This window comes from Coregonus clupeaformis, chromosome 7 (genome assembly GCF_020615455.1).
Source record: "Coregonus clupeaformis isolate EN_2021a chromosome 7, ASM2061545v1, whole genome shotgun sequence".
Lineage (NCBI taxonomy): Eukaryota > Metazoa > Chordata > Actinopteri > Salmoniformes > Salmonidae > Coregonus > Coregonus clupeaformis.
Window position 1 is genome coordinate 36,590,423 of NC_059198.1, and position 12,310 is coordinate 36,602,732.

The 12,310-nt window shown below is 43.0% G+C and overlaps 1 protein-coding gene across 3 annotated transcripts in view; it reads left to right on the forward strand.

The window, feature by feature from the left end:
- The window catches only part of LOC121569348 (neuropilin and tolloid-like protein 1), a 160,862-nt gene that overhangs the window by 113,462 nt on the left and 35,090 nt on the right, over positions 1-12,310 (forward strand). For all 3 annotated transcript variants that reach the window (XM_041880233.1, XM_041880231.1, XM_041880232.2), the window contains exon 6: positions 3,397-3,524. In XM_041880233.1, the coding sequence (XP_041736167.1) occupies positions 3,397-3,524 (128 nt within the window). The remainder of the gene's footprint in view (positions 1-3,396; positions 3,525-12,310) is intronic.

Here is a 12,310-nt window from a genome sequence, read left to right on the forward strand (position 1 = left end):
ATATATATATATATATATATCTCTTATCTCTATATATATATATATATCTTATCTCTTATCTCTAGATATATATATATATATATATCTCTTATCTCTATATATATATATATCTTTTTCTCTCTCTTGTTCTCTCTTTCTCTCTCCCTGACTTTTTCTTACATTGTGTTATGTTTTGTTATGTTGTGTTATGTATGTATTCATTGATTTTTATTATTTTTTAGTGGGTAGATCAGCTTTAATATTGCAGTTAGATTGTAGCTTCCATCAATGTAATTATCGGAATCATTTCCAATCCCCCATATATATTTTTTGTAAATATATATAGTACCAGTCAAAAGTTTGTACACATCTACTCATTCAAGGGTTTTTCTTAATTTTTACTATTTTTTACATCGTAGAATAATAGTGAAGACATCAAAACTATGAAATAACACATATGGAATAATGTAGTAACCAAAAAAGTGTTAAACAAATCAAAATAGATTTTATATTTGAGATTCTTCAAAGTAGCCACCCTTAGCCTTGATGACAGCTTTGCACACTCTTGGCATTCGCTCAACCAGCTTCATGAGGAATGCTTTTCCAACAGTTTTTAAAAAATAAAGAAAAACCCTTGAATGAGTAGGAGTGTCCAAACTTTTGACTGGTACTGTATATACATATCTTTTTAAAAATATATTTTCCTTTATTATTTCCCACTAACCCTACCACCCCTCCCCTAATTGGAGTAAACTAATGAACAACAACACTTAGGCTTCTACTTCTAGCTTATACATAATATATGCATTATAAACACACAATCTATTTTACAATAGTTATATTTAGTTTGTTTTTAGTCCTGTCCGTCCTCTACCCTCCACCTCTCCCATCTATTTCTGATGTCCATCCAGTTAGATTTGTATTTGCCATATATTTTTAACTGTGCTGTTTCACAGCGCTGTAGCTATATAGATTTTACGGACAACAGTAAATGTTCCATGAGTTATTTTGTTGTTATTAGTCCCACCCTTCAGCTCCATTCAATCCCTCCCATTTATCTCTTCTATTTGCCATAAGTTTTTCAACTGTGCTGTGATGTTTCACAAAAGTTATGAACCTTTCTATTCTCATAGTTTCTACAGATTGTAAGTTAAAGATATTTCTTTGTTGCTAAAAGTATTATATTATTGATCGATTGACTATAACTTTTCAAATCACCCAGTAGTGCTATCTGCAGAGTTAGCTCCAGGTAAATGTTGCAATTCTTCAGCCATTCCTGGACCTGTGACCAAAAACAAGCTACATATGGACAGTACCAAAATAAATGATCTAATGATTCTGTCTCTTCCTAGCAAAATCTGTAGAGCTGGGAAGGTTGTATCCCCCATATATATAACATTCTATTGGTTGCAATAATTTTGTATGATAACTTAAATTGAATCCGTTTCGAGTCCGCCGTCGTTTTGTGTATCGGTTCATAAACCACGTGCCATGGAATCGGTACATCGAAAATCTCTTCCAAACTATTTTGCAATCAATATGTCACAGCTGTCAATTTGTTGGTCCTTAAATGAAACTGGTATACTTATTTATTTATCACAATTTTCTTTAACCAATTGTGGTCTTTAATGCAGAGCCGACAGACAAGTTCCTTACTGTATTTTATGTTACATTGTGTTGTGTTGTGTTGTGTTGTGTTGTGTTACATTGTGTTGTGTTATGTTGTGTTGTGTTGTGTTGTGTTACATTGTGTTGTGTTATGTTGTGTTGTGTTACATTGTGTTGTGTTATGTTGTGTTGTGTTGTGTTGTGTTACATTGTGTTGTGTTATGTTGTGTTATGTTACATTGTGTTGTGTCACGTTGTAAAGTGGTTATCCCACTGGCAATAAGGTGAATGCACCAATTTGTAAGTCGCTCTGGATAAGAGCGTCTGCTAAATGGCGTAAATGTAAAATGTAATGTTGTGTTGTGTTGTGTTGTGTCATGTTGTGTTGTGTAATGTTGTGTGTGTTACATTGTGTTGTGTTGTGTTGTGTGTGTTACATTGTGTTGTTTTGTGTTGTGTTATATTGTGTTGTGTTACATTGTGTTGTGTTGTGTTGTGTTGTGTTACATTGTATTGTGTTGTGTTGTGTGTGTTACATTGGGTTGTTTTATGTTGTGTTATATTGTGTTGTGTTACATTGGGTTGTGTCATGTTGTGTTGTGTAATGTTGTGTGTGTTACATTGTGTTGTTTTGTGTTGTGTTATATTGTGTTGTGTTACATTGTGTTGTGTTATGTTGTGTTGTGTTACATTGTGTTGTGTTATGTTGTGTTGTGTTACATTGTGTTGTGTTGTGTTGTGTTACATTGTATTGTGTTGTGTTGTGTGTGTTACATTGTGTTGTTTTGTGTTGTGTTATATTGTGTTGTGTTACATTGTGTTGTGTTGTGTTGTGTTACATTGTATTGTGTTGTGTTGTGTGTGTTACATTGGGTTGTTTTATGTTGTGTTATATTGTGTTGTGTTACATTGTGTTGTGTTATGTTGTGTTGTTTTACATTGTGTTGTGTTATGTTGTGTTGTGTTACATTGTGTTGTGTTGTGTTGTGTTGTGTGTGTGACACTGTGTTGTTTTATGATGTGTTATATTGTGTTGTGTTACATTCTGTTGTGTTGTGTCACATTGTGTTGTGTTGTGTTGTGTTACATTGTGTTGTGTTATGTTGTGTTATGTTGTGTTGTGTTACATTGTGTTGTGTTATGTTATGTTGTATTGTGTAGTGTTGTGTTATGTTCCATTGTGTTGTGTTATGTTGTGTTGCATTGTGTTGTGTTATGTTATGTCATGCTGTGTTATGTTACATTGTGTTCTGTCATGTTTTATTGTGTTATATAGTGTTGTGTTATATTGTGTTGTGTTATGTTGTGTTGTGTTGTTTTACATTGTGTTGTGTTGTTTTACATTGTGTTGTGTTGTGTTAAATTGTGTTGTTTTACATTGTGTTGTGTTGTGTTACATTGTGTTCTGTTATGTTGTATTGTGTTATATAGTGTTGTGTTATATTGTGTTGTGTTGTGTTACATTGTATTGTGTTGTTTTACATTGTGTTGTGTTGTGTTACATTGTGTTGTGTTGTTTTACATTGTGTTGTGTTGTGTTACATTGTGTTGTGTTGTGTTATGTTACATTGTGTTGTGTTGTGTTGTGTTGTGTAATGTTACATTATATTGTGTTGTGTTGTGTTGTGTTACATTGTGTTGTGTTACATTGTGTTGTATTACATTGTGTTGTGTTACATTGTGTTACATTTTGTTGTGTTACATTGTGTTGTGTGTTTTTTGTCTTTGTTCAATCATTTGCCTCTATTCACTTTTGTGTGTGTGTGTGTGTGTGTGTGTTTGTGTGTGTGTGTGTGTGTGTGTCTCCAGTCTGTGAGTTTGACATGGGAGGACCAGAGGGGATAGTGGAGTCTCATCAGATCACTAGAGATGGAAAGGCCTTAGCTACAGAGGCTGTGGACTGCAAATGGTTCATCCACGCTCCTCCACGCTCCAAGGTCAGTGACACACACACACGCACGCACACACTAATGCACGCACACACACACACATGCACGCACACACGTACACACATACAAACTGTCGAGCCGGCTACACACTCCAACGTGCACAAAACCCATTCTTATAAATATGTATACACACATCTCACCAGAGACCTTCCGTCTAATCCCTACTCGTGCTGTGTGTCTCAGAGTGGGTCTTGTTATTCCTAGTGCCAGTGTGTGAAGCGGTGTGTGAGTTATGGCTGACGTTAACACCTGCAAGCTGGAGCACTGATTCCTCCAGAACACGGCTAGGTGTGTGTGTGTGTGTGTGTGTGTGTGTGTGTGTGTGGCGGGGGGTTCTGTGTGTGTGTGTGCGTGTGTGTGTGTGTGTGTGTGTGTGTGTGTGTGTGGCGGGGGGTTGTGTGTGTGTGTGTGTGTGTGTGGCAGGGGGTTATGTGTGTGTGTGTGGCAGGGGGATGTGTGTGTGTGTGTGGCGGGGGGGTTATGTGTGTGTGGCAGGGGGATGTGTGTGTGGCAGGTGGTTGTGTGTGTGTGTGGCAGGTGGTTGTGTGTGTGTGTGGCAGGTGGTTGTGTGTGTGTGTGTGGTGGTGGGTTGTGTGTGTATGGCAGGTGGTTGTGTGTGTGTGTGTGTGTGTGTGTGGCGGGGGGTTGTGTGTGTTTGTGTGTGTGGCGGGGAGTTGTGTGTGTGTGTGTGGCATGGGGTTGTGTGTGTTTGTGTGTGTGGCGGGGAGTTGTGTGTGTGTGTGTGTGTGTGTGTCTGACTAAGGTCAGGCGGAGAAAATAAAGGTTTATATGGGGTCAGGATTGCTTTTTAACCAGCGAGCTATAGCCAGGAGACAGGAGGGAGAGAGAGAGAGGGATACGGAAGGAGAGAGAGAGAGGGAGGGAAGGAGGGAGGGAGGGAGGGGGGAAAGAGAGAGAGAGAGAGAGAGAGAGAGAGAGAGAGAGAGAGAGAGAGAGAGAGAGAGAGAGAGAGAGAGAGAGAGAGAGAGAGAGAGAGAGAGAGAGAGAGAGAGAGAGAGAGAGAGAGAGAGAGAGCGAGAGAGAGAGAAAAAAAAAATTAAGGAACAGTGTACAGACTATGTGAGCATAGCCTTGCTATTGAGAAAGGCCGCCGTAGGCAGACCTGGCTCTCAAGAGAAGACAAGCTATGTGCACACTGCCCACAAAATGAGTTGGAAACTGAGCTGCATTTCCTAACCTCCTGCCAAATGTATGACCATATTAGAGACACATACAGTGGGGAAAAAAAGTATTTAGTCAAATCAAATCAAAATCAAATCAAATGTTATTGGCCACATGCGCCGAATACAACAGGTGCAGACATTACAGTGAAATGCTTACTTACAGCCCTTAACCAACAGTGCATTTATTTTTAACAAAAAAGAGCAGAAGTAAAATAAAATAACAGTAGGGAGGCTATATATACAGGGGGGTACCGGTGCAGAGTCAATGTGCGGGGGCACCGGCTAGTTGAGGAAGTTGAAGTAATATGTACATGTGGGCAGAGTTAAAGTGACTATGCATAAATAATTAACAGAGTAGCAGCAGCGTAAAAGGATGGGGTGGGGGGGGGGGCAGTGCAAATAGTCTGGGTAGCCATGATTAGCTGTTCAGGAGTCTTATCGCTTGGGGGTAGAAGCTGTTGGAAAGTCTTTTGAACCTAGACTTGGCACTCCGGTACCGCTTGCCGTGCGGTAGCAGAGAGAACAGTCTATGACTAGGGTGGCTGGAGTCTTTGACAATTTTGAGGGCTTTCCTCTGACACCGCCTGGTATAGAGGTCCTGGATGGCAGGAAGCTTGGCCCCAGTGATGTACTGGGCCATACGCACTACCCTCTGTAGTGCCTTATGGTCGGAGGCCAAGCAGTTGCCATACCAGGCGGTGATGCAACCAGTCAGGATGCTCTCGATGGTGCAGCTGTAGAAATTTTTGAGGGTCTGAGGACCCATGCCAAATCTTTTCAGTCTCCTGAGGGGGAATAGGCTTTGTCACGACTGTCTTGGTGTGTTTGGACCATGATAGTTCGTTGGTGATGTGGACACCAAGGAACTTGAAGCTCTCAATCAGCCACCAAATGTGCAAGTTCTCCCACTTAAAAAGATGAGAGAGGCCTGTAATTTGCATCATAGGTACACGTCAACTATGACAGACAAAATGAGATTTTTTTTTCTCCAGAAAATCACATTGTAGGATTTTTAATGAATTTATTAGCAAATTATGGTGGAAAATAAGTATTTGGTCACCTACAAACAAGCAAGATTTCTGGCTCTCACAGACCTGTAACTTATTCTTTAAGAGGCTCCTCTGTCCTCCAATCGTTACCTGTATTAATGGCACCTGTTTGAACTTGTTATCAGTATAAAATACACCTGTCCACAACCTCAAACAGTCACACTCCAAACTCCACTATGGCCAAGACCAAAGAGCTGTCAAAGGACACCAGAAACAAAATTGTAGACCTGCACCAGGCTGGGAAGACTGAATCTGCAATAGGTAAGCAGCTTGGTTTGAAGAAATCAACTGTGGGAGCAATTATTAGGAAATGGAAGACATACAAGACCACTGATAATCTCCCTCGATCTGGGGCTCCACGCAAGATCTCACCCCGTGGGGTCAAAATGATCACAAGAACGGTGAGCAAAAATCCCAGAACCACACGGGGGACCTAGTGAATGACCTGCAGAGAGCTGGGACCAAAGTAACAAAGCCTACCATCAGTAACACACTACACCGCCAGGGACTCAAATCCTGCAGTGCCAGACGTGTCCCCCTGCTTAAGCCAGTACATGTCCAGGCCCGTCTGAAGTTTGCTAGAGTGCATTTGGATGATCCAGAAGAGGATTGGGAGAATGTCATATGGTCAGATGAAACCATAATATTACTTTTTGGTAAAAACTCAACTCGTCGTGTTTGGAGGACAAAGAATGCTGAGTTGCATCCAAAGAACACCATACCTACTGTGAAGCATGGGGGTGGAAACATCATGCTTTGGGGCTGTTTTTCTGCAAAGGGACCAGGACGACTGATCCGTGTAAAGGAAAGAATGAATGGGGCCATGTATCGTGAGATTTTGAGTGAAAACCTCCTTCCATCAGCAAGGGCATTGAAGATGAAACGTGGCTGGGTCTTTCAGCATGACAATGATCCCAAACACACCGCCCGGGCAACGAAGGAGTGGCTTCGTAAGAAACATTTCAAGGTCCTGGAGTGGCCTAGCCAGTCTCCAGATCTCAACCCCATAGAAAATCTTTGGAGGGAGTTGAAAGTCCGTGTTGCCCAGCGACAGCCCCAAAACATCACTGCTCTAGAGGAGATCTACATGGAGGAATGGGCCAAAATACCAGCAACAGTGTGTGAAAACTTTGTGAAGACTTACAGAAAACGTTTGACGTCTGTCATTGCCAACAAAGGGTATATAACAAAGTATTGAGAAACTTTTGTTATTGACCAAATACTTATTTTCCACCATAATTTGCAAATAAATTCATTAAAAATCCTACAATGTGATTTTCTGGATTTTTTTTTCTCATTTTGTCTGTCATAGTTGACGTGTACCTATGATTAAAATTACAGGCCTCTCTCATCTTTTTAAGTGGGAGAACTTGCACAATTGGTGGCTGACTAAATACTTTTATACTTTTTTTCCCCACTGTATTTCCCTCAGATTACACAGACTCACAAAGAAATTGAAAACAAATCCAATGTTGATAAACTCCCTTATCTACTGGGTGAAATACCAGTGTACAATCACAGCAGCAAGATGTGTGACCTGTTGCCACAAGAAAAGGGCAACCAGTGAAGAACAAACACCATTGTAAATACAACCCATAATTATGTTTATATATTTTCCCTTTTTGTACTTTAACTATTTGCACATTGTTACAACACTGTATATATACATAATATGACATTTGAAATGTCTTTATTCTTTTGGAACTTCCGAGTGTAATGTTTACTGTGGATTTCCGTTTTTGTTTATTATCTATTTCACTGGCTTTGGCAATGTAAACATATGTTTCCTAGCTTTAGTTCTGATGAAATAGGGCTGCTGTGTAGCTTTAGTTCTGATTAAATAGGGCTGCTGTGTAGCTTTAGTTCTGATGAAATAGGGCTGCTGTGTAGCTTTAGTTCTGATGAAATAGGGCTGCTGTGTAGCTTTAGTTCTGATGAAGTAGGGCTGCTGTGTAGCTTTAGTTCTGATGAAATAGGGCTGCTGTGTAGCTTTAGTTCTGATGAAATAGGGCTGCTGTGTAGCTTTAGTTCTGATGAAATAGGGCTGCTGTGTAGCTTTAGTTCTGATGAAATAGGGCTGCTGTGTAGCTTTAGTTCTCATGAAATAGGGCTGCTGTGTAGCTTTAGTTCTCATGAAATAGGGCTGCTGTGTAGCTTTAGTTCTCATGAAATAGGGCTGCTGTGTAGCTTTAGTTCTGATGAAATAGGGCTGCTGTGTAGCTTTAGTTCTCATGAAATAGGGCTGCTGTGTAGCTTGACCCTGGGGCCTGCACTTTGTTTTCTCTGCCAGCACTCTCTGCACATGTCTATGTTATTGTTATTATTATTATTATTATTATTATGATTTTATTTTATTTTTTATTATAATTATTATTATAATTATTATTATTATTATTATTATTATTATTATTTTATTTTATTTGTTATTATAAATTATTATTATTATTATTATTATTATTATTATTATTATTATTATTATTATTACACAATCAAGCAGATATTGCCACATGCACACACACAGACAGACACTGATACACTCATATCCACAGTATACTCACACAAGCACAGTTGTATTTCTCAGTCTTCCTCTATACGTTTCCTCTATACGTTCCACAAGGCCAATGCAGAGAGATAGACATGTTCCACAAGGCCAATGCAGAGAGATAGACATGTTCCACATTTTCATTGCAGAGAGATAGACATGTTCCACAAGGCCAATGCAGAGAGATAGACAGTGATGAATGGCTCTCAGTGGTTGGTGTAATTAATCACTGTTCCTGACTCCATTGTATCTGTTAGAGACAGAGATAAGGCTTCTGTGAATTTCATGAAAGGATAGAACTTTAGCATATTAAGTGCACATACACGAGGCACACACACATGCACACACACCCACACACACACACACATAATCGTTCTAGTTTTGTGTTTGTTCTCTCTGTCCCTGAGCGATGATGTCACGGCTGGCTTGATCATATTTGTGTTAAATATGATTTATCGCCACGGTGATTGATTTGGCTGTTATCGGATGTCTTTCCGGGACTGCAAATCAAAACCATATGCCCTTGTCTGCCTTCCAACGTCCTTCTGATTCAGCCATTGCAAACCATTAAACCCTGCTCATAACAGTAGCCTAGAGCTGCCTCATTGAACCGTGGCTGAGAGGGGGAGGCCTATCTCTTTATGAATGTCTCTTATGTATTACCACACAATGGGTGTTACACAGGAATATGCCCCCTCTTATTCGATAAGGCCACTTTGATTCCCCTTAATCCACTAAGTAGAGTAGTGCAGCCCTGCTGTAGTAGTGCTGCTGAGGAGAGTTCAGAGTGAGCACTGGGCAGAGAGAGAGAGAGAGAGAGAGAGAGAGAGAGAGAGAGAGAGAGAGAGAGAGAGAGAGAGAGAGAGAGAGAGAGAGAGAGAGAGAGAGAGAGAGAGAGAGAGAGAGAGAGAGAGAGAGAGAGAGAGAGAGAGAGAGAGAGAGAGAGAGAGTGAAACTTCTGAGTGTAATGTTTACTGTTAATATTTATTGTTTATTTCACTTTTGTTTACTATCTACTTCACTTGCTTTGGCAATGTTAACACACGTTTCCCATGCCAATAAAGCCCTTAAATTGATAATTGATAATTGATAATTGAGAGAGAGAGAGAGAGAGAGAGAGAGAGAGAGAGAGAGAGAGAGAGAGAGAGAGAGAGAGAGAGAGAGAGAGAGAGAGAGAGAGACAGAGAAGAGAGAGAGAGACAGAGAGAGAGAGAGAGAGAGAGAGAGAGAGAGAGAGAGAGAGAGAGAGAGAGAGAGACAGAGAGAGAGAGCACAGAGAGAGAGAGAGAGAGAGAGAGAGAGAGAGAGAGAGAGACAGAGAGAGAGAGAGAGAGAGAGAGAGAGAGAGAGAGAGAGAGAGAGAGAGAGAGACAGAGAGACAGAGAGAGAGAGACACAGAGAGAGAGAGAGAGAGAGAGAGAGAGAGAGAGAGAGAAAGAGACAGACAGAGAGAGAGAGAGAGAGAGAGAGAGAGGAGCAGCTATATTTCTCATTTGGTATAAATCAATGTCACATTTTCCCCCGCTGATCTGTCTTTCAGGACAGGTCATCAGCTGATAGGAAGTGACAGTGACAGACTAGCAACCAAATACCGTCTTTCTCTGATCAGATCTGACATCTTTATGCCACACACACTCACACAGTCACACACTCTCGCTCTCTCTTTCTCTCTCTTTCTCTCTCTTGCTCTCTCTCAGTCAGACACACACCGATTGCACAAGCCAACATCCCTTACAAAGATGGTTGCCTCATTGCTGGATGTCCTGGCAGTTTGCTGTGGTGCTGTGGTGCTGTAGTGTAGGATAGGTAAAGAAGAGGAGGAGAGGAGGAGGAGAGGAGGAGATGGAGAGGAGAAGATAGGTGGAGGAGAGGAGGAGATAGGTGGAGGAGAGGAGGAGATAGTTTGTTTATTTCACTTTTGTTTACTATCTACTTCACTTGCTTTGGCAATGTTAACACACGTTTCCCATGCCAATAAAGCCCTTAAATTGAAATTGAAATTGAAATTGATAGTGGAGGAGAGGTGGAGGAGAGGAGGAGATAGGTGGAGGAGAGGGGGAGAGGTGGAGGAGAGGAGGAGATAGGTGGAGGAGAGGATGAGATAGTGGAGGAGAGGTGGAGGAGAGGAGGAGATAGGTGGAGGAGAGGGGGTGGAGAGGAGGAGAGGGGGAGGAGAGGAGGAGATAGGTGGAGGAGAGGAGGAGAGGTGGAGGAGAGGAGGAGATAGGTGGAGGAGAGGATGAGATAGGTGGAGGAGAGGTGGAGAAGAGGAGGAGATAGGTGGAGGAGATAGTGGAGGAGAGGAGGAGATAGTGGAGGAGAGGTGGAGGAGAGGAGGAGATAGGTGGAGGAGAGGATGAGAGGGGGAGGAGAGGAGGAGATAGGTGGAGGAGAGGAGGAGATAGTGGAGGAGAGGTGGAGGAGAGGAGGAGATAGATGGAGGAGAGGGGGAGAGGTGGAGGAGAGGAGGAGATAGGTGGAGGAGAGGAGGAGATAGGTGGAGGAGAGGAGGAGATAGTGGAGGAGAGGAGGAGATAGTGGAGGAGAGGTGGAGGAGAGGAGGAGATAGTGGAGGAGAGGAGGAGATAGGTGGAGGAGAGGAGGGAGAGGTGGAGGAGAGGAGGAGATAGGTGGAGGAGAGGAGGAGATAGGTGGAGGAGAGGAGGAGATAGGTGGAGGAGAGGAGGAGATAGGTGGAGAGGAGGAGATAGTGGAGGAGAGGAGGAAGAGAGGGGGAGAGGTGGAGAAGAGGAGGAGATAGTGGAGGAGAGGTGGAGGAGAGGGGGGAGAGGTGGAGGAGAGGAGGAGATAGTGGAGGAGAGGGGGAGAGGTGGAGGAGAGGAGGAGATAGGTGGAGGAGAGGATGAGATAGTTGGAGGAGAGGAGGAGATAGGTGGAGGAGAGGAGGAGATAGTGGAGAGAGGTGGAGGAGAGGAGGAGATAGGTGGAGGAGATAGTGGAGGAGAGGAGGAGATAGTGGAGGAGAGGTGGAGGAGAGGAGGAGATAGGTGGAGGAAAGGGGGAGGAGAGGAGGAGAGGGGGAGGAGAGGAGGAGATAGTGGAGGAGAGGTGGAGGAGAGGAGGAGATAGATGGAGGAGAGGGGGAGAGGTGGAGGAGAGGAGGGGATAGGTGGAGGAGAGGAGGAGATAGGTGGAGGAGAGGAGGAGATAGTGGAGGAGAGGAGGAGATAGTGGAGGAGAGGTGGAGGAGAGGAGGAGATAGTGGAGGAGAGGAGGAGATAGGTGGGAGGAGAGGAGGGAGAGGTGGAGGAGAGGAGGAGATAGGTGGAGGAGAGGAGGAGATAGGTGGAGGAGAGGAGGAGATAGGTGGAGGAGAGGAGGAGATAGTGGAGGAGAGGAGGAGATAGGTGGAGAGGAGGAGATAGTGGAGGAGAGGAGGAAGAGAGGGGGAGAGGTGGAGAAGAGGAGGAGATAGTGGAGGAGAGGTGGAGGAGAGGGGGGAGAGGTGGAGGAGAGGAGGAGTTAGTGGAGGAGAGGAGGAGATAGGTCGAGGAGAGGAGGAGATAGGTGGAGGAGAGGAGGAGATAGGTGGAGGAGAGGAGGAGATAGTGGAGGAGAGGAGGAGATAGGTGGAGAGGAGGAGATAGTGGAGGAGAGGAGGAGGAGAGGGGGAGAGGTGGAGAAGAGGAGGAGATAGTGGAGGAGAGGTGGAGGAGAGGGGGGAGAGGTGGAGGAGAGGAGGATATAGTGGAGGAGAGGAGGAGATAGGTGGAGAGGAGAAGAGGTGGAGGAGAGGAGCAGAGGAGGCGAGTTAGTTCTCACCTACTCTACAGGTTCACTGGGTCATTCTGATCAGTGTTAATCTACAGTTCACTACAGGTTCACTGGGTCAGTGTGATCAGTGTTAGCATTCAATTAGGCATCCAAATCCAATCAAATCAAAGCATTATTTCAAATGTTTTGCAGAAGTGTTTCAATAGACTGAACAGCTAATTTAACAAAATGAAAAAGAGGAAGGTCAAGACAAAAGCAGATTAA